We start from the raw sequence: 22,846 nt of genomic DNA, 5'->3' as shown, positions 1-22,846 counted from the left end.
ACAGGGGAACGTCGGCAGGGCTGGGGGAAGACGAGGATTTGTATAAGCAGCTTGTGCTGTGCGATGATTGGCAGGAGGGTACAGCGGGTCTGAGACACTCTGTACTGAGAATGTGGAATGATCAATACAGCAGCTGTGGCTTGGGGAGAAAATAACCAGATAAAACTTCAATTATCTTCTGCTTCTTCCTAGGTAGCGAATGAAAGACGTGACAGATCAGTCTGACCTCCAAACACTGCACAATACTGACAGCGAGATCAAAACACAACCTTTTGTGTGTACCAGAGCCGGGGCATTAAAATTGGTCAATTGTGGCATCGATGAGGGGTCTGAATAATCCTTCAGCTGTGTTTAGCTTCTGCCAGAAAGTTCAGCTGAGGTGTATACTAAATTTGCTAGAAGTGCAGGATTTTTAATATTAGTAGAACAGTGTTTCTCAACCAGGGTTCCTCCAGGTGTTCTTTAAGTAAATTCGGCCTCTCCGGTCAGTTAAAGTGACATCAATTATCTCTTTAGTTATCTATCTGTAAGGGTGACATTCTTCCCCTGGCCAGCAATGTCAGAGGTATTCTTCACATGACAACCACACTAATGTACTGTGAGCCGTGGATCTAGTAAATATATAAGGGGTTCCTTAAAGCAGACCTAAACTAAAATGTTTAACTTGCATAAAAAAAGGGTAGACAACATATTTTTGGGGGAGGGCGTTTAAAACCCCTGTAATAAAAAAAAAAAAGGTTAAGCCCCTCCCTCTCGTCTTGATCATATTTAGGACCGAATGGAAGCACAGAGCCTCCCAGGACATGTATCCCAGGAGGCTGGCTGCTCCTTCTGCGCATGTCTGATTTACGCATGCCCTAAAAAAAAAAAAAAACAATCTCACGCATGTAGTGAGATCGGCACACTTTCCCCCCCCATCTACATCACCCAATCTCACACCTGCGTAATGCGAGATCAGGTGACAAAGGTTAAGGTGTGTGTTTTTTTTCAGTTTACTTACACTTTAAGACCTGAGATTTTTTCAAGAGTTCCTCCATGTTAAAAAGCTTCAGAAAGACTGTCAGAGTAGATGATGTTTGAGCACACTAGGGTGGTCTGATGCTCTAAATATCATAGTAAGGAACTACAGGAGATCTTAGGCTCAGGTTCCCCAAAAAGAGCAATTTTCATTTTTGACTGATATACCAGTGTTTGGGTGAACTGACCTATTAAGAACCCCACAAGGCACTAATTGGCAATAATAATTTTTTACTTTAAAATTATATTGAGATTATTATGGAGTTCTCGGGAATCTAACAGTAGTTGAAAGCCAAACTTTGGGTTTGTATGTTTTCCCTTATTTGCAGGCCTTGTGGCTCAAAAACATTTGAGTATTTTACCAGCTCCTCCATAACAAATCGGTCTTACACTATGTCGGGGACATAGGATTGTGATCTTCTATGATAGATAATTAATGACATGACTATATACAGCATTGGGCAACAATGGCACTATATAAATACACAATACAATTAATAATCAGGTCAAAAAAAGAAATAATAGGGGGGCAATAGAATCTCTTATCCCCCTGTGCTTATTGTAGGGCAAATGCAGGGCAAATTATTGTATTGTAGGGCAAATGCAGACACATTTACACACACACAAGTAACCTCAAATTCTAAATGGATGTCATTTCTTTCCAAAAAGCACAGATTATGAAGAAAAAAAAAAGCCTTTGAAAAAAAAATATTTTAAAGTACATTTTACACAATTTTGTAGCAGCTACCAAATTGCCACATTAAGCATTCCTGTGCGAGGAAAGAAAAAAACAAGCTGCAGTCAACAGGTGACAGTTGCAGTAATTTGCAGCGTTTGGGAATTGGAGCTGCAGAATCACCAACCTTGGCATATAATTAGTGGTACCTTGGTATAAGTCTAATCCGTTCCAGATCCTTGGATTTATACCAAACAGGACTTATACCAAACAAATTTTTCCCATAAGAAATACAAGGAAAATGATTTATTCGTTCCCATGAAAAAAAATCCTATTGTTATTGGCATATTGATGGGGCTGTATAAAATAATTAAAAAAAACACTGCTTATTACTAAAATACATATAAAAAAGAAATGCAATTAGATGAAATAAATGAAAATTTACCCTCACTACCATGCTGAGAAGAGTCGAGTGCCTACTAGGATGGTGCTGAGAAGGGAGGAGGAGATGTTCTGTAATTCACAGAGAGTTATGGCGCGGGTTGTTCACTGAATGGTAGCAATTGGTGTACTGACTCTTCTGGGCAGTGGTGGCTTTGTCTCGAGAGAGGTAAATAAGGGTAGCGCGTGGTGTTATGACTCATTTTGACCCATACAAGTTCTAGCACAAAGGTTGTATAGCAAGCAAAATTTTTTGTGTCCAAGCAGGACCTATACAAAGCTGGACTTATTCCAAAGCGGACTTATACTGAGGTACCACTGTATGTTGCATCCTCATGTAGCTGTACCTTGGGGGACCCTGACATTTTTTCTTATTAAAAAACAGTATTTAATTAGTGCCAACATATTACGCAGCGCTGTACATTAAATAGGGGTTGCAAATGACAGACAGCTACAGAAGTAGGAGAGGACCGTGCACAGAAAAGCTTACAATCTAAGTATACGTTACCTTTTATTAGAACGATAATTCAATACCATTCACGGATTCCTTCCAAGAATATTTTTATGTAACAAATGTAGTTTTTGCATGCTTTTGCCTAATTTTGCACCATCTGCATGGACATGTGTGTTCCTCATCATGCTTCAGTTTACTTCCAAAGCTTTCATTCACACGGATAGGTTAGCTATTGGTAGGTTAGCCATCTTGTTGGCCCTTGTGTGTATTCTGGTCACAGTGATAGGAACATTTGGGTCCATATATTGCATGTTGGATCTAAATAAAAAAATCTAAATTACTCCACAACCTTGTGTATTATAGAAATGCCTTTGAAATTGCAGTCTTTGCCAAAAGTATGAGGTGCAAAAAGCACAGCTGGCTGCAGAAGCACCCAGCAACATGTCTCAGTCCCCATAATAAACACCCTTGTCCATCTCTTCCTGGTGTGATTCTTAGAGTACTTTGCCACCTTCTGTTTATAGGAAAACCATGTGGATTTTGCAGTACATTATGGAGAACATGGTTTCTTTTGGCCTCTCACCATAACTAGACTTGCTATCCCATTTCTCTGCTTTAAACACAGCAGATGTATTTATCGTATGCAGGCCGGGAGTTTGCTTCCCAATGTTTTCTCTGTAAACCTCCAACACATTTGTTTTACAGACAGGCTGTAAAACTCCAGGTGTTGGATTTGCTTATAAGGCAAATGTTTTCTTGCAGCTCTTTCATCCGCTGGATGTTCACCCACTCGGTGCCATTTGTTAGGGTCGGACAGCCGTGAGGGGAGGGTAATCAGGTTAAATGCCCACTAATCTGTTTTACAGAAACATGGAGAAGTGCATGCTAGGGGTGTAGTAATAGCTTGAAAAGAGTTTATCTTACATCTCATCTTGATTCATTATTACTTGGGCACCTTACTGGCAAGTTTACGCCATCTGTAGGCTCTAAATGCACCCTCTAGTATGATACCGAGCAAAGCAATCTCATCTTCCATGCTGTTATATATGGAGAGTCCAGCTGGTTCTGTTTTTAAAGGACGGCACAGTGGCCAGCATTCTGTCCTTGTGGCCCCGGGGGCCCAGGTTTGAAACATCGTCCGGGACATTGTATGGAGTTTCTTTGCTCTCCCCAAGTTTGTGTTGGTTTCTTCCAAAATACAATGAGGTAGGTTATTTGGCTTCCCCCAAACTATATTAATGATCGTGAGAAGGACATTAGATTGTGATCTCCTTTTGAAAGACAATTACCTCACTTTGGGCTGCAGAAGATGACAGCACAATAAAAATACATAAATGAACAAAAAGTATTAGCAGCAAAAAAAGACCCATTTTTTGTTTTCCAGCAAATACAGAAATTGTGTGTAATGCACTCTGTAGATCTGTTGGTCACACAACAAGCACAGGTTAGTGTCTTTGTACAATGGACTGTATTCTAGTGTTCAACAGCACACAGAATTAGGGTGCAGGGTGTGCAAAGTAAAGTGTCCCATAGTAACCAAAGCTGTGATTTGCATTACAGAGGACCCTGGGCTTTGCGGCTCCTGGGGAACACTGCAAGCTTTGTGACTTTGGGTGCCTTTTGTGTTCTGTGTTACATGGCTGCCTGCAATTCAGATTATTAAAAGTGCAATTTAAATACCAATATATTGCCAGTCCTGACAACCAGCTGGGCTTTGTATAGTTGTGTGTAGATATATAAATCATAATCTGTGTGTGGAAGGTCTATTATATAATATATATTTGTAATATGTGCCTGTAAGTATGCACTGTTTGCCTTTATTAGCATATTTTGTGCAAGGCATGCATTAGTATTTTGTATACCGTGTGTTTTTGTATTCTGTGCACTGCATGTATTACTATTGTACATCTGCTTGTAATATACTGTAGATATCAGTGTAGGCAGACAGTAATGATTTAATCTGGGTGTTTCAGTGACCCGAATCTTGCCCTCCACACCTGCTCTCTTCTCAATAACCCCCCCTGGGGTATTTGGCAGCATTACAGCATGCTGGGATTGAGGGCAGACACTTGATATAATTATGGAGGGAATCCTATACAATGTGTATGAGCCTTGGACTGATAAGACACCACCATCATTAATGAACAGCTGTGGACCCAATGCGAGCGTAATATTACACAACGCTGCAAAATACCAAACACATGCAGATCGGTCAACGGATACAACATATCATCCTGTACAGAAGGAAACTATGGGAGTAGGATCATCGGGCAAATGTGTTTTAAGGTTGTGACATAACTGTCAAAGCCGAGTATGATGCTCTACTGTAACACAAAGCCTGGGTCTATGGTCATATCCACAGCTAGTAAATATATATAATGCAAACCCATTGGATGTGATGGCCTATGTGCATGAATCACGTGACCCGCTGGCATAGAATTACACAGGCTGCATTACACTAACCATAGTTGTCACATGACCTGCTCCCCTCCAACCATGGAGCTCCTTTAGCTACACTGAGCAAAAAGAACTCAAAAAGAACTCAGTGCACTTTCTTGCACCCCCTGATCTCCTGCAGCTTATTTCAGCTTTCCTGTCTACATGCATGTTAGTCGCACATAATTACTCCTTAAGCAATGAATTTGCAACCTCAGGAATGGGAGCTTTGAGGTGCTTTCAGGAAGAAATGGATTGATTAGAGATGACTTTACGATTCGTTTGACAGGACGGGCAGCATTTCCAAACGCTGTGCATGGCTAAAGCAAGAATGAACAAATCCTTCCTGGACTCAAACAGAGAGATCTTAAAAGGAGTTTCTGGAAGTTCTGGGATATCCCTTTAAGGTCCCGGGGACTCTACATAACATGGCAATTACACAGTGGAGAATTTATGGAACCACTGAGTCAGGTGTTGCTCAGCCAGGTGAGGTTGACCTTGTCGGTGACACAGACAGTCTGAACATTAAACAGAGGGCGTTTCCTGGAGTGTAAATTTATACATGCACAAGTGATCATATTGGGCTCCACCTAGTGCATCAGCCTCCCGCGGTGATTAAATTATCGGGGTCACTGGGCCGTTTCTAGAACACTGAAAATTTAAAGAAGCAGCACAATACTATATCTCTTGTTGTTTCAGACCAGCCAGGCTACAGGGCAATGCAGGTCAATAAAATACCGTACACAAGGCAGAAGAATCCACATCATTTCTACAACTGAAACAATAAGCACAGCATAATAAATTTGTACAGTGACAGGCAAAACATGTAAAACACACTCATAAAAATAAAAACACATGTATTAAAGTTTATAAGGCTAAGAGAGAGAATTTAATGTATATGGATGAGGTCGGAAAGTTCCATTTCTGCACAGCAAGGAAAGATCAAAGAATTAGACTTGATGAGCATAGAGGGACTAAAGCTGAACACCCTCCACCCCTTGACATTCAAATGCCTGTTGCTGGGTGCCACCATCTTGGATATGATGTCAGCAGCCCCAGTGGACTTAAAACAGAACTAAGGTTTTAGTTTCGAAATCTGCAATCAAGCAGGGCTTTATTACACAAAGGTATAGATGATGTCCCTTCTGCAATAAAACATACCTATTTGCCTGATCACTCCCATCAACTGTCAAAAATTGCTGCATGCGCAGCTCAGCGTAAGAAGCTGGGATACCTGGCACATCCCATCCTCTTCTGTAGCTGCTGAGACTGAATGAACTGCGCAGGAGTTAAGTCATCCTGGCTCGGCCAATCACGATGCCCGAATATTAAAACGCGGAAGTGGATGAAGGCGCATTGCGACAGAATGGGGACAGGTGAGTACAAACAGTTGCACCCAAACAGGGTATTGCAGAAGGGACATTGCCTGTCCCTTCTGAAATGGACAACCTGTCTGATCACAATTTGTTTTGATAAAAAGGGGTTTCGTTCCTCTGTAAAGCGGTCACTCAAGTGAGATTTGATTCCCTGGCAGCTCCTTTAAGGTTATGTAGGGAGGCAAAGGGAGGAGCAGAGGAGCTGGGCCAGCAGAGAGCAATTAGACACATCAAGAGAGAGCTGTGATTGGCAAGAAGTATGATGGCTGTGTGATCTTCACTTAGAAGCATTCCCGCTTCCTGTGTGATCACGGGCATAGAAGTGGTGATGCATTTCCGCAGTTCTAACCAATCCCAATTGTGCTGCATTAATGGCCTCAGTCCTTGTGTCCTCAGCATGAAATTTCATCTTACTCCTCTTACAAAGATACCTGACCCTTTCTAAATCTATCTAAAACAAAATGCTTTTTTGTTGTGTTTGTTGATGCACTGACACACATCCTGCAAGCACAATCTGTCGTTGTCAGTAACAGGAAACGGGTCCACAGCAATGAAGGAAGTGCAGCCAGCTGGAGCGAATGCATGAAGACAGGAAGTGGCTAAGAGAGGCTGGTGGAAATCAGTTCTGAGAGTGAAAATACGTGCTGAGATACAAAAAGAAGAAAGTAGTCTACTGTAACCAAAAATATGGATTTTTTAATTTAATACAAGTGCTTCAGCAAAACTCATTCAATTGGGGTCTAAATCTACAGTACATCACTTTAGAAGGAACAATTTTTTAAAACGTAATTAGTAAATGCGTTTTGGACTGCACAGCATGAGAGAAGCTTTGAAGTCTGCGAGAGAAAGAAAAATATTATCGGTAACAAGAAGCTTGAAACTGGAGCTCAACACAAAGATCTGCCAAAACAAGGCAAGTTTACTGGCGCTCTTCTTCTCTTTGAGATACTATCACCGTGTTATTTTAAAAACCAAAAATCTGACATTTGCTCTGAAGAAAGTCCTGGCTGAGAACGTGTTTGTGGTTAGAAGCGGGGAAACTATCACAGGCCACGTCTAAGTGGATGAAGACTCAATACTGTAATCCGTATTAAATGTTCTGCAACGGGTTTGGTCTATGTAAGTCTCTTAAGGTGCAACTAAAGTTCGGCTTTCCAAATTTTTAAATCAGGCCAGACTATTGCAGAAAGTGACAGGCGATGTCCCCTCTGCAATAAGCATTCTTACCAGCCTGATCTGAGTTTCTTGCCAAAGTACACACAGGCTTCCTTTCCGGAACTGAATGAACTCCCCCATGCCTGCCCAAGAGTTATGCCATCTCCGGCTCAGAAGAAGATCAGAATGCAGAAGAAAAGAAGAGACAAGATGGCGGTTCCCTGAAAAAATGCAGGCGAGTATCCCCAAGTTTAGTTCCCCTTTAAATCTACAGGCCATGCGTTAAGACAGGACATCTATCTAGAGAGCTGGGCAATGGTACATTTAGGGTCAGTATTGCTATTTTTGCTGATTGGACATGGCAGCCATACAGACATGGGCAGGTTACAGGCTGACAGATATACTGATGGGATGGAATAAGCAATATATACAGTCCAATCCAGTACAGTTGTAAGCCCCCTTGAGGTACAGGTATTAATACAACTATGGACTTTGTAAAGTGCTGCGTAATATGTTGGCACTATATAAATACTGGCTAATAATAATAATGATAACTACAATTTGGCATTATGTCACCCCCAAAAAATGCTCAGAATTAACTATTGGCTACATCAACTCACATGTGCCTACACTTCTGATATCTGCAATATAAATACTATACCTCCCCCCCCATAAACAATCATTTTGCCATGGTCTGTCTAAAGCAAGGTACATTTATGACAATATAGATCTTTCTAACACAAGTGCAAATGAACTTTGAAGAAAAGGGACATTCCATTGAGTGCAGTGAGGTGTACATTTTGTACACAGAGGACAACTGGATAGCATAAGGCATGAAATTGACCATCTACATCACCCTGGAACAACCATCCCTAAAGATGATGAGGGTCTTTGACCTCCATCTGTCACCCATATATAATGCTGTTTTAACATCTGTAGCTCAACAATAACCAATCACAGCTTGAGTAATATATAACTTTAACAATTAACAACTGGCTCAGCCTTCAGGACAGAATGGGTTTGGATTATATAATTAGAGCATGATTGGCTTTTCCAACTTATCGCATGTTCTTCGACAATCAACATCTGCCTTGACACATTCGGTGGTCTTTGAATCAGTGTGACAGTTATCTGCGTGGCTGGGGTTTATCTTGGAACTCATTACAACCTAAAAATAAGCTGCAAAGTCAACAAGTTAAATGTGAATAATCAATACTAGCTAAGAGTGAAGGACTAAGGCTCTGTACACACACATGCAATAATTGTCGTTGGAAAGGATCGTTCAGACGGGTACCATTGCACATGTGTACCTAACCTAAAGCTACGTACACACGTCAGATGATTCTCATCTGATCCTTGTAAAAGGGCGTATCTCGGATGAAAATCTGATGTGTGCAGAGGCTATCCAACATCATTCATGGATCCCTCCTGAAGGATCCACGAATGACAGAAGATGAATGACTGCAATGGAAGGTAACGGAACAGAGCGCATCGGGGTGCTGCTTGCTCGTTCTCCCCCCTCCATAGAGCAGAACAGTGCTGTATGTACATTGGTTGTTCATTCATCTTTTGGTCTTTTGCCTTTGGAAACAAATGTGAAAGATCATTTTAAACAACAAAAATCTAGCATGTTGACCTGAGAAAGATTTTACAACATATTGCTAAAACTTCCTGTGTGATAGGGGGCCGTCTAGGAGCTGTAGGCAATGGTGATCTCTGCCTAGGAAAGGCAAGCAAATGCTAAAATGCAAGATCAATTTCTGTAATTCAATGTTTAACAGGACCCTTTTCCCATTTTTTGTCTGTCTCGCAGGTAATGGATCGTGTACCAGGTAATGGTAAGAAAAGATAGAATCCCAGTTTCAGGATCTTCAAAAGGCACAAGTGCTCATCTCATTCTATGCAGTCATGTTCCTGGGATCTATCTAGAATTTTTAGTTGATGTAAAATCTCAGAATTTTTCTCCCTAGGCCGGGCCCCCATGGCACAGTTGGATCTCTTATTGGCACAAGTTTCACATGCTTTTACTAATTTTACCACTACAAATAAATCCATCATCCTACACAGAGTCTGTTTAACAGACAGCTTTCCTTCTCTGGAACGTTAATTGTGAATTCTCTAATACATGAAATTAGAGACGGCTCGTCTCGTTTGCAGTTTACGGATAAAAGTCAGAGCCCCTTAATTGACTCTAAATCTCACTCAAATATGTTCTGGAATCTGGCAACTGCTGCAAAGCTACAGCAATTAGGAAAGAAAAAATGAAGTCCAAATCGCAGCCAAGACACCCTGCCACTACACCAGTCCAAAATGTTTGGTCAATTTACCTTTAGTAGTAGAATTCTAGGCTGACATAAAAAAACTCCAGCTGGTGCAGTAAAGCATTTATAAAAAATGTTTATTATATTTATAAGTTTAACTAATGCACAAACCTAAATCTGATATGGTATCAGTCTGTTGTATATTCTTAGACTCAGAAGGGGGGGGGGGAACAGAAGAATAGTAAAAAGGAAAGCACCAGTCTGACCATGATAACCTTGATCCCCTGTAATAGAGCACCCTCCTAGGTTTCTGGTATAACAGGAATATGACTTGCATCTTGTTATACCTATCCTGTTATATCCCACGTCTGCATTATAAAATTTTAAACTTACACGTTACATTTTTAGCTAATCCATTACAGTCGACAGGCCTTCCACAATACAACATGAAGGAACTACAACTTCCTGTCAGATGAATATTTGAAGGAATCCGTAAAAACATATGACGACACAAAATGAGCAATAGGATCCAAAATGGAGGTAATCACTAGGCTCTGCCTGAGTTTACATACAACAGTTTCATTGTTCATTACAGACCTATATACGTTTTCCTATAAATTGCCTATTTTTGTATATATTTATTTAATAAGACCTAACCTGCTTGTGTATACAAGTTAAAAAAGTGAACCTGCAAGTCTAAAAGTTTAAAACTGGTATTGAGGATGAAAATTCTTTTTTGGGCACAAAGGAACCCAATGTGAACCAGACCATTTTTTTTTCCCCAGAGATAAGCCTACCCATTTATCACCTCACTCTCAAATGTATAAGTTCCCAAGGCTGTCTTATTAGACATTGAGGGACATAATGAGCATTGCTTAGCTCCAAAGGACTGGGAGCCTAGATCCTCCTAACATGATGCTCCAGGGTTCCTTTAGGTAATAGAACACCAAGTGCCAGCAGGTACACTGGAGTGTATTTTCTGAGACAAAGATTTTAGTTTCAAAGGTACATGAAAGCAGTTGTTGCATTCTGTTACTTTTTACAGGATTTTGGGTTCTGAAATCTCCCAATTTTTCATTAATGAGAGTAGGTGAGGCTGTAATGCCTTCAAACACCAATGTAAAATGAAATACACCTACAAAATCTGATTTCTCTCGACAACTGTGACAATTTTGCATGACAAAGTGGCCAACCTTTTGAGACCCAAGCATCTCTTGGCATACCTGAGCAGGGCCCAGGATTAGCAAAGAAGTAAAAAATTGCATTTCTGAACATTTACAACAGAACAAGCCACTGTCCCTCAACAATTTTTATTATTACACAGTATTTATATAGTGCCAACATATTACGCAGTGCTTTACACACTCCATAGTCATGCCACTAACTGTCCCTCGAAGGGGCTCACTATCTAATGTCCCTAATATACCCATATGTCTTTAATACAGTCTAAAGGGAGGGAAGCCAATTAACCTAACTGCATGTTTTTTAGAATGTGGGAACAAACCTGAGTACCCGGACTAAACCCACGCAGAGGAAAAACCTGCAAACTCCTTGTGATATTGTGATAGGCAGTCTGAACTGGCAGATCTTTAGCCTCCTGTCATTTTCAGTGACATTTTTGTCCAAGTATGGCGTCCCTACCCTTTGCCAGGTGATGTACACATATAAAAACAAAGTTGTCTTCATTGCTATGCGTTGCTAGCAGGTTAGGATCTGTGTGCGTTAATACACAAACTGCAGGCTGTCGACAGATCCTGAAGTCAGGGAATTGGAGTTGCCAACGCTGCGTCTGAGAAATGCAAAAGATGTGAAACAGAACACTGCCACGCTCAAGCTAAGGGCACATGTCAGCCTTTGGCTGCAGCTGTGCCCTCGGAATGCAGAACCTTCAGTTCTAGGAAGGCCGCTGAAAGACCGGGTTACCAAAACCCCAGAAAAGGTCACAGGGAACACGACGCTTAAACTGACACAGGGTAAACTAATTCTTAAACTGTTGAATAAAGAGGAATGTGATTTGTGTGCCAAGGTGACAGGGCCAGGATCAAACGCTGGCTATCGAGGAAGCTGCCAATGCTTCATTTTCCGTGTTATTTCAGATCCAATCCTAGCGCTTATGATTATCCAGTAACCAGAACGGCTTTTTCACCTTTTCTATTAGGAAGTTATGTCTTAAGAAATCCATAAGCATGAGATGGCCATTCCTAATCTGTTCTAATATGCTCACTTGGGTTTAATAATCACATTTCATTTGGCACTTCATGACTTCTGAGGACACCTATTTGCTCCCTGGAGAAAGCTGGTTAGGGAGGTGTCCAGTTTATAAACATGCCTGAATGGCTATGCTCACAAGATTGATGTTGCTGGAAATGAACTTTCTTGGTGATAAAAAAAAGCAGATTGGCTGCCTTGGGCCAAGTAAAGTAAAGAAAAGAAATTCATCATTACAAGCTACTACCATGTCCTTGCAGCACAAAGGTCCCAGATTTTCATCTTAACCAGCACCATATCTGAATATTAGACATATATGTTCTCCACAGTCTACCAAAAGCATCCTGGTAGACTAATTCGTTTCCCCCTTAAAACTGGCCTGTGGCTATGGTGACAATGGAAAGAAAATTTGGATTGATTGGCAGTGCCATGACCGACCATGGACCATATAAATAGCATTTGCAACATTTCAGTGCTATACAAGTGCATAAGAAAAAAAAAATTTGAGAAGAGCACAAACAAACAAAAGTGTATTACCAAATAGAAATGAGATCAGGAGTTCTCTATAACGCACTCACATCTCACCAAATATGGCTAATGTCTTTAAGGAGCTAGCTTTGTTCACCGGGCCCAGTCCAGATGACACAGAGAATGGGCTTCACCCAACTAATGCCACAATTGTCCAATATGTCTTTTTATGCTATAACATCAACAAGACCCTTTACTGGAAGTCCCTTATCTTAGTCATTTGGCTGTCCTTTTTACCATATGGGTAGGTATACACTAGATCCGACCAGAGGCGGGTACTGTAAAGGCCATCAAACACTGTGTCATGATACAATGGAATCAGAGGTTGTGGTAAAGCAGTGTTAGTAGACCACTATTGTCTTCTACATAGCAAGTTGTTACTACTTTTATTGAAATCCACCACCATAGAAATCCTTTCTATGGATGTAGATAGGGATAACGCTACATACTGTCACTTCTAAAACAATGGTAAAGGGGCTTTCATTATACTAGATATGAACAAAAGGTCTAATTTAAAATTGAGTGACTGCCTGTCCAGCATTGCGCTCTCTATCTAGAACAGACATCTCTGAGTGGATCTCTCGAAGGCAACATGTGATGAGATCATTAAATTCACTGATGGAAAAAAGAAGGCCTGAGGCAAAGAAAGGTGAGACGCTTCCCATAACAGGATAACACAAAGTAAGTGAATTACCAAACGTCACTGAAACTTCCTGCGTCAAACGTATTGCATTACAAAGATTTGTAGGTGCCGCACTGTCCAAACAAAGGTGTTCTGATCTCCGTGTGCAATGATGCCATCAAGTGAGCAGCAAAAACATACAGAAAACACAGCAATGACTACTATTTTGGCCATTTTACCTAAAGCGCATCTTCAGAGCAAGAGAAGGTTAAAAGCTCCTATTTGTTTTACTACCATAGGGGATTCCGTTTACCCTAACTTCCCCTCCAGATGACAACACCGAAGGCAGAAAAGGAAGTGGAAGTTTGTTTTTTTATTTACTAAAAAGTTAACATGTTCAGAGGGTTTTATTGGGCCACCCTTATCTGGGTTTCAAGCTGATCCCCAGCTGGTATCCTGTCCCACCCCAACGTCTTTAGCCAACTTTAAGTCCTCGTTTCTTACCCAAATTTACATTTAGTATTCAACTTTAATACAATCTTCAAACTAAACCTAAATAAATCTATTAAATTTATAAAATTACTATTAAAATGTCACCCTAAAGTGGAGCTGAACCCATTTTGGGACTCACCTATCCCTATTCTGCCCATCATTTTTGTACAGGTGGTCCCCGGGTTAAATACGAGATAGGGACTGTAGGGTTGTTCTTAAGTTGAATTTGTATGCAAGTCGGAACAGGTATATTATTTTATTACCTGCAATTAGGACAGATGTTTGTCTTAACATATTATTAGGCAGCATGGTGTCAATTAATGTATAAAATCCTTACTGTGAGCTAATCACAAACAAAGCAAAAAAAAAAAGCCAAAACATTTTGTGGAGCCTAGACATTCATTAACTTCTGGAGGTTATGCAGAAATGAAACAACTGCAGAGTTTGTCTTGGTCATTAAGGAGTTACAAGATGCTACAGCTCAGCTCTTAAGCTGTGTTTAGCAAAAGATTTCTTCTGCAAGTCATGCAAACCGTCCCCCTACAAGCCTCTGTCCTGCACACGAGGGAGCAGGAAAGACCCGCTTGTATCTAGGAGCCGTCTGTATGTCAGATGTCCTTAACCCAGGGACTACCTGTACTTCTTCTCTTCCTAAAAACAATCCTTGCCCAGAGCTGGATGGCCTAAGTCCCATGTAATTCCCAGCATGCACATAGGAAGCCGGGATTGCCAGGTATCTCTGGCAACAAAAGCTGAGATGCGCATGTGCACCCGGGCAGCAATCGGCCCGGTAATACATTTGCAGAAAGGGACACTAAAAATCAAAATTACTATTACAAAAGCCTGTTCTTGATATGTAACACTAAAAAAAGTTACCAATTAATAAAAATGTAAAAATATTTATAAATGTCAAACAAGGAGGAATGAACCTGATTAAGGTTAACCAAAGGTTAATAAAAGATTCAATAGGAATGCATTTTATTAAAGAAAATTCTTCTTTGACTTGTAAGTTCTCTTTAACCGCTGCAGCTTCTGCCAGATTCTAAATGTTAAAAAAATGATGTTGTTAAAAACAATTTATAAGACTAGAAATCATTTGTCCTAAATTTGCAGACAGTTGCTTTCATATATAACAAGAGGTTTCAAAGAGAAAATCCAGACATGTCAGGACGCCCTGATACGGGAGTTCAGTACTACCATCTGATGCCCTGCGCTATAAAATAGACATTAAGCATCTATAACCTGATCACAGGTCATTTAGATCTATGCGGCACTGTATCCATTGCACAGAGAAAAGACAAGGAACTGCCGAACATAGAAAAAAAAAAAGACGTAAAAATGATCTGCTGCAGACAATGAAAGATGATTCACAGGACAGACGTCTGACAAGCAAACCAAAGATGAAAGAATGGAATTTCAAAGCCTACCGAAAGTGCAGGAGAAACAGACAGTGACTAACTGGCATAAACTGAGTGTTAGAGGTCGTATATGGAGGGTAAATCTAAGGTGTAACCTCAGCTAAATGATTTTTTAAGCTGAACGTTAAATTATTCACAAATTAATGTACCTAATATAGTCATAGTCCAATGCCCCTAACGGTCTCGGCACAATTTTTTTTCACTAGGTTTTTGGAAAGGAGAAGGACGCACATACTAACATGCAGGGAACATAGAGCTCCATGTACATAGTATCCTGGCCACGTTGTAAACCTGGGACCCCTATGTTGCCAAAGAGTGCCAGCCAATAAACCACAACAATGGCTGCTGTGAACACTAACCAATTAGGCCCGCATTAGTCTGGTCCATTCTATTGCATTTTGTGCCCCTGCAAAAATGAATTTTCTGCATTACCAGGAGTTGCATAAATGCGGCCACTTAATGGCCGTCTAACACACAATAGGCCAACAATCTGACCCGCTACACTTTTGGCAGCACATTACAAGATAATTTAATAATCCGGACACATTGGGCCTGATTTAATAAAACTCTCCAAGACTGGATAAGGTAGACTACCATGGAAGAACCTGAGTGTTCTAGAAAACTTGGAATGGGTCTGATCCAGGAAAAACATTTGCTAACTAATGGCAAATGATTTTTACGAAATCCATTCTAGGTTTGCTGAGTCACCCTGGTTCTCCCATGATAGTCTATCCCTTCCAGTCTTGGAGAGATTTAATAAATTAGGCCAATTGGCTTCAATTTGCTTTGTTTGGCATTCAATGAACTTGCTCAATATAAATGTTGAAATCAACTGATGCACGGTTCATTCAGTATTGATTATAGGTAATCCAAACTAAAGCTGATTGCTCTATTTTCACTCAATCAAGCTCTCTTTTATTGAAGATAAGCATATTTGTGCTCATTCCAATGGAACAGAAATGAATCAAGACGTCTAAAATTTAGTCTTTCAGCCTTGGGTACTAAGGAACCTTGTCCCGTCATTGGGCCAGATTTATTAAAGCTCTTCAAGGTTGTAGAGGATACACTCATCAGTGAAGCAGTGTGATCCAGCAAATCTGGAATGGATTTCTTCAAAGTAATATGCTATTTGCTAGCAAATGTTCCGAATCCTGAACCAGATCCATTTCAGGTTTGCTGGATCACCTCGTTTCACTGATAAAAGTGTATCCTTTACAGCCTTAGAGATCTTTAATAAATCAGGCTTATTGCCTCTCTATAACATTTACAAGGTGAGCTGCTCAATCTGTGTATAATCTGAATCTCCCCTCATTGTTTTTGCAAATGTGTGTACTTTGCATTGTCTATTGTACAGCACAACTGAAGATAAAGATGCTATGCAAAGCACTAACCATAACAAAATGACCATCTGTTCACCCAAGAGACAGAATATTAAAGTGAGTCTACCCAGCAACATATTTCCCCAACAAAAAAAGGTACTGATAGACTAGACCAATGTATCTATAATCAATATGTTATCAGCTGTTCTCCTAAATCTTTACTGTGACCCTGCTCCCTGAGGACTCATCTATCACTTTCATTACCTTTTGTGGTTATTGGTTAATTACCTGCAAGGCAATCTAGTAACATGGCATGGAAGGGGGTGTGTGTGTATAGTTTATATATTTTATATATATTTATTAATATATATATGTTTTATCCATTGGGGCAGCAGGGTGGCTCAGTGGTTAGCACTCTGGCCCTTGCAGTGCTGGGTCCCAGGTTTGAATCTTGCCCAGGACACTATCTGCATGGAGTTTGCAGGTTTTACTCGTATTTGCGTGGGTTATTATTATTATTATTAAACAGGATTATTATAGCGCCAACATAATACACAGCGCTGTACATTAAATAGGGGATGCAAATGACAGGCTAATACAGACAGTGATACAGGAGGAGAGGACCCTGCCCCGAAGAGCTTACAATCTAGTAGATGGGTTTCCTCCAAGTTCTCTGGTTTCCTCCTGCATTCCATAACATACAGTTCGGTTAATTGGCTTTCCCACAAATCTGACCTTAGGTTGTATTAAAAGACATATGACTGAGGTAGGGACATTGGATTGTGAGCTCCATTGAGGGACAGGTAGTGACATGACTGTGGACTTTGTACAGCACTGTGTAATACATTGGCACTATATAAATAGTGGATATGAATATTAATGCCACACATTAAAGGGACAATCTTCCCAAATTTACTATTTCAGTTCTAAGTAAAGTCAGATTAGCCGAGCCACCCCCTGGCTTTTTATTATGTCTTTTGGAAGCAAAATCTACCTCAACCCCACCCCACCTTGTGTGTGTTCCCAGCTCCTCCTGTTACATTTTCCATAACAAAAAAATGAATAATAAATTTGGTTAGGATGCCGGGAGCCCCCCATAATGGGTACAGCAGGTGTACAGACCCAAGACACCTATAGGTAGTAGATGCTGGAGAGTAAAACCAAACTTAAGTGACTTTTGGGTGGTCTGGTCCTTTATTACACAGAATTCTGGATTTACTTCCCCCACCTCCTAGATTGTAAGCTCTTTGGGGCAGGGCCCTGTCATTTGTAACCCCTATTTAATGTGTAGTGCTACATAATATGTGGCGCTATATAAATCCTGTTTAATAATAATATTAATGGCTTTAAGGACACAGAATATAACTTTACCAGGTTCAAAAGATTAATGTTCCTTCTTGACCTGCAATGTGCCTATTATTCTGAATTGTTGAATATTTTCTAGAAAAATTATGCAGAATGCAAGCCTGTCCAATACTTCTACACCTGAATAACAGCAGTAACATGAACTTCAAGCTGAAATATACCATTAATAGCTCCAATTTCATTTCAGACAATTAAATCAGTAGGTACAGATGGTGGCCACACAGGCTGAAACATCTCCTGTAGATTAAACACATCATAATTTATTTAATTTGGATACGATGGCGAGCACTCTGTCCAAGCCTGGGATTAAGACTAATGAGTGCAGCAATCCTATATTGTGACTTGAAAGCCGTTTGGGTGATTTGCAATGGCTATAAAACGGTGAGCCTGAGAACGAGTCCTGCAAAGTGCCGCTCAATAGATCCTTGTGCCGATTCTCCTGCAGAAACTGCGAACGATGAACGTGATTGTATTTATTCAAGTAGAAGATGCAGGGCTGTCACAAATCTAGTTAAATATCACACCAAAATATCAGAAAAATAAATATTGGTATACACAGATCATATAAAACCGCCTACTGCACTGTGATAAAAAATATTTCCCAGATGGGGAAATCGCACTTAATATTTGTAAATTAAACCGAGAGTAAAATTTAGAGCCCAGTTAGTCCAATCTCTGAATTGGCAGACATTTTTAGGGCACTGTATGAGATGGATGCTTGGATGCAGTGTATTAGAGGTTAGTGATATAAAAGCAATAGAACAGAATTACTCTATGGAGTTCGTAAATGTTTCTCCTTAGCAAAAAAAAAAAAAAACACAAAAAATATTTTGCTATGCAGAAGTTAAAATAAAAAAAAATCACAATACTTACTTTCCTTCCAGTTATGTCCCAAAAACTTGCAACTTGCGACCTATGCCCTACGGCGCTGGTTCTTCTGGGTGGAATTACAAAAAGCATTATTCAAACCATTTCCTATGATCCCAGCATGTCAAGGACCTGCCCCCAGGGATATTTTATCAAGTTGCCCTGGGCACATGAGGCAGGGTACACCATTACATCAATATGTGGCAACCTCCTCAGCAAAAAATAGGACATTCTCCGCTGTCACTGGAAGACGATCTGAGATGTCATTATTAGGCAAAATGGTGCAAAATGCAATGGGGCAGAAATACCTAGAAACTTAGAAATCTCACTGTGTACTGCCTTAGGAAGTAGTAACTGGAGGCAACAAAGGAAAGCAATCACAGAACTGTCAATAAGCCATATGAACCACTGCAGAAAGATTTTATTAAAATATGCTTCCATGCATGGAAGAGTACTTTATTTTGCAGGAGTAATGATATTCTGAGCAGCTTTCCACTATTTCTAAACATTCTTTAATAGGTTAAAACGTACCTAAACTCTAAACTTTTTACTTTACATAAAAGGGTAGAGAAAAAAGGGTGCAGCACTGCCCCGTTAAGTCTTAATCTCTGTGCCTGGGGAGAATGGGAGCGCAGAACCTCCTGGGAAACCTACGTCATGCATTCTGAGAGACCCTGGCTGCTCCTTCTGCGATATCAAGCATGCGCAGAAGGGGGATTTTTTCCACTAAGGGTAAATAGATGCTGATTCCATGCATGCGCAGTGAGATCCGCTATTCTTTTTTCCCCTTTGCAGTAGGCTATGTCACCTAATCTCCCACCTGCGCAGTGCGAGATCGGGTAACATAGGAAGAATAATCCGGAAAGGAAGCCAGAGGATGGCGGCACCAGGCGCTTTCTCCGAGGAATTCTAGAACGATGCAGGACTGGATTGAAGGAAGGTCCAGCGCCATCAAGGGATGAAAGCAAATGTGTTTTTTATTTTCAGTTCAGTTACGCTTCTGAAACACAGATAGATATCCATAGAATAACTAAAATAAAAGCCTATCCCTCTTCACAAGGAGAACGCTGAGCAGTACAGTAGTGACCACCAAAATCACCAAATCTCTAACCAGATTTGGCGACACTAACAGTAAGGCACTTTAAAGCTGGCTCGGACTTCAGATTGAGCTATTGGCTCAAGGCACCGGATTGTCTAAGTACAGAAAGTGTATTGCAATTTTTTAGGATGAATGCAAAAAGACAAAAGATGCCACAATGGCTCTGTAGGTTTACTCTGGGCACTCCTGTTTTCCTTCATATGCCCAAAATACTGCTGGGTTAATTGGCTTTGTGCTTGAAAAATTGGTTGTGTACTATGTTAGTGACAACAAATTGTGAGCTCTTTTGAGAAACAGTTGGAAACATAAACTATGGAAATACATGATAATAAAAAAATTTGCAATGTACTGCTTAGGCACATAGTACATACCTAGGTCCTTATAGCAAATCTTCACTTTTTGAATTTTGGTCTACATTAAATTTAGAATGGGGTGGGGGAATTAGCTCTAGTTGTAAATCTGCATATGCGATGATAGATATGAAATATATTAAAATCATTTACATTTTGCTGATTACATTATCTGTTTTTAAAATCATAAAACTGTAAATATATATATATATATATATATATATATATATATATATATATATATATAGTTTTTTTCTGTGTATAAGCCTGTAATTGTCAAAGAGGTTTATTTAGGTCTACCTACACAGGTGCAGTATGGCCACAGGGACCTTGCCTGGCTAGACACGGCTTCCTTTACACACCTTATTAGCACAAATAACATGATTTCACATCATACTGTTTCTGCCTCTGCACTTCATTTCCTACCAACGATTAATATGTAATAAAGGTGCTGTGAGTTGGCTTGTCTCTGTTACGGCAATCCAGCGCTGAGAAGTGGATTTATAAAGCTATTACAGAAGCCTTTTCCTGGTAGTAAAAATGATTCTGTAGGCAAACAGAAAGGAGAGTGCAGGCCCTTTATAAACCCGCTAAAAAAAAAATCCCCTCTTGGTCATGTTTGACGATTGAATGAGAATGGTTATTAGCTGCTCTGGCAGGTGTGCAGCTGTTTGCAAGGTGAGAGGTGATAACTCACATGTATAAAGCGGGCTTGGGATGCTGGAACAGTGCACAAATATCTGGAGAGTCAAGAGTAATTCCTTGTGCTACTGCTGGGTAACCGCAGGTTGCTAAATGAACGGCAGGCTCTGAACACACAGGCTTATTCTCCTGCCGAGCTGAACAGGAAATAGCTGCCGTAAATCTGTTAATGCACCTGATATTGTTGAAATAATGGCACCTGAAGTCCAAAAATGATTAAGTTGGCTGAATGCTGAGCTAGCAGCTCAAAGACAGGGATTTGGATGCCTAGGGCCTGCCTTTAAGTTGGTGGCTGTAAGGAGTGTTGAAGGAAACTTAGCCTATGCTAAAACACATGAAAAAATGTATCAATATTGCAACCTTGTGCCCCTAACAAGAACATAGTACATACTCAATCTTTCTTGCCACCTGCATTACTAATCTCCATTGAATTAAAGAAACCTTGGTCTGTACGTGGGCTATCCCAGGTTCCCACTCTGTTTTATGCAGGGGTGTAGTTGTAAAAAAAGAAGAGGGGGCACAGTATTATCCGTGGTGAGCATGCATGCGCATCATTGTTGTGTAAACGTGCCCACTACACCCCTGGCTATGGGTCACTCAAAGGGGAAGAAACATCCCCCAGAGTGGCGTCATGATAACAGAACCCACCATTTCCATACAGGAGACATGGTTTGCAGCTCTGGCCGGTGCGCCCCCCCGCCTCTTCTTCTGACCCCGCGGGGGAACGGACTGACCAGAGCCTCGGGCCACCAAAGAATTTTTTGCAAAATAAGAGTGGGCACGCGTGCCCATTCCTGAAAAAAGTGAGGACAAGGCATTCCTACCAGTGCCCAACCCACTACACCCCTGGTTCTATGTTGTTTCTACTGCAGGCCCCTACATCGCTACAGTAACAACATATGGAATAGCAGAATAAAATCATTGAGGACAGCAGGGGACCAGAAACCTAACATTCTAAGGTTGTCTGCTATTGTTGTTGAGCCCTCCCATTGCAAGCCTCATGATCACTGGCATGTGGCAGCTTGCTATCAAAATTGAAAAGTAATCTCATGACTCTGAACGTAATGCATAAATATATTGTACTCATTGTTTAACTTACTTATATAACAAATAGCATTGTAACATCACTAACCGTCAACATCAGTCGCCTCTGTGGCGTCCGGCTTGGCTTCTCTGTGTTGCCCTTCTGCAACTTTTACTGCAACTGCTCTGCAAATAGCTCCCAGTTTCCTGTCCAGTGAGCGAACCCCTGCTTCACGAGTATACCTGCCAGAGAAGAACAGCATGGCTTTAGAATACACGGTTGTGCTAAGTTTTAAACAAGATTCCTAGGCAATATGTGTAACCAATAAGAAAAATGCTCAAAATATTCTTAGTTAAAATGAGCTGCAGACTAAAGTCATCCAATTCTGTCCAACTTCCTCCCATCGAAAAAAAATCCACAGTAGGCAAGACTGTGACCTGTATGTTCATGTGGCTCAGCAAACGATATTTTCAGAATCCCAAATTACCAGGAAATGGAAATTGTAAACTGCAGGTCTATGTGATGATCTGCTTCACAACAGATATGACTATTTAGAATTTGCCCTTTGACTAAAGAGAGTTTTTTTGGCCATGTGGGGCAAAGTGAGTCCATGTTCTCCACCACCACCCCATACTCTTCAGTACTACTCTGCCATTACTATAATTGTCTCAGCAGCAATATACCTGGTGCTTCTGGGTATAAGAAATCGTGTGACTTTTTTTTCCATGATACAATGCATGGACCTAGAAGAAAATTGCTAGGCCTGAGCATTTTAAAATTATTATTGTTACACAGTATTTATATAGCACCAACATATTACACAGCGCTGTACAAAGTCCATAGTCTTATCACTAACTGTACCTCAAAGGGGCTCACAATATAATGCCCCTACCATAGTCTTTAATACAGTCTAAGGTCAATTTTGGGGTGAAGCCAATTAACACAACTGCATGTTTTTTGGGATGTGGGAGAAAACCAGATTACCCAGAGGAAACCCACTCAAACACAGGGGGAACCTGCAAACTCCATGCAGATA

General features: G+C 40.6%; 1 protein-coding gene across 1 annotated transcript in view; it reads right to left on the bottom strand.

Annotated features, from left to right (window-relative positions):
• The window catches only part of LONP2 (lon peptidase 2, peroxisomal), a 78,715-nt gene that overhangs the window by 6,204 nt on the left and 49,665 nt on the right, over positions 1–22,846 (bottom strand). Inside the window, exon 11 of the mRNA XM_072422464.1 lies at positions 21,919–22,052. Within this exon, the coding sequence (XP_072278565.1) occupies positions 21,919–22,052 (134 nt within the window). The remainder of the gene's footprint in view (positions 1–21,918; positions 22,053–22,846) is intronic.

Source organism: Pyxicephalus adspersus, chromosome 9, assembly GCF_032062135.1.
Source record: "Pyxicephalus adspersus chromosome 9, UCB_Pads_2.0, whole genome shotgun sequence".
NCBI lineage: Eukaryota > Metazoa > Chordata > Amphibia > Anura > Pyxicephalidae > Pyxicephalus > Pyxicephalus adspersus.
Note: the sequence above shows the minus strand (reverse complement) of the source record. Positions and strands in the feature narration are given on the sequence as shown.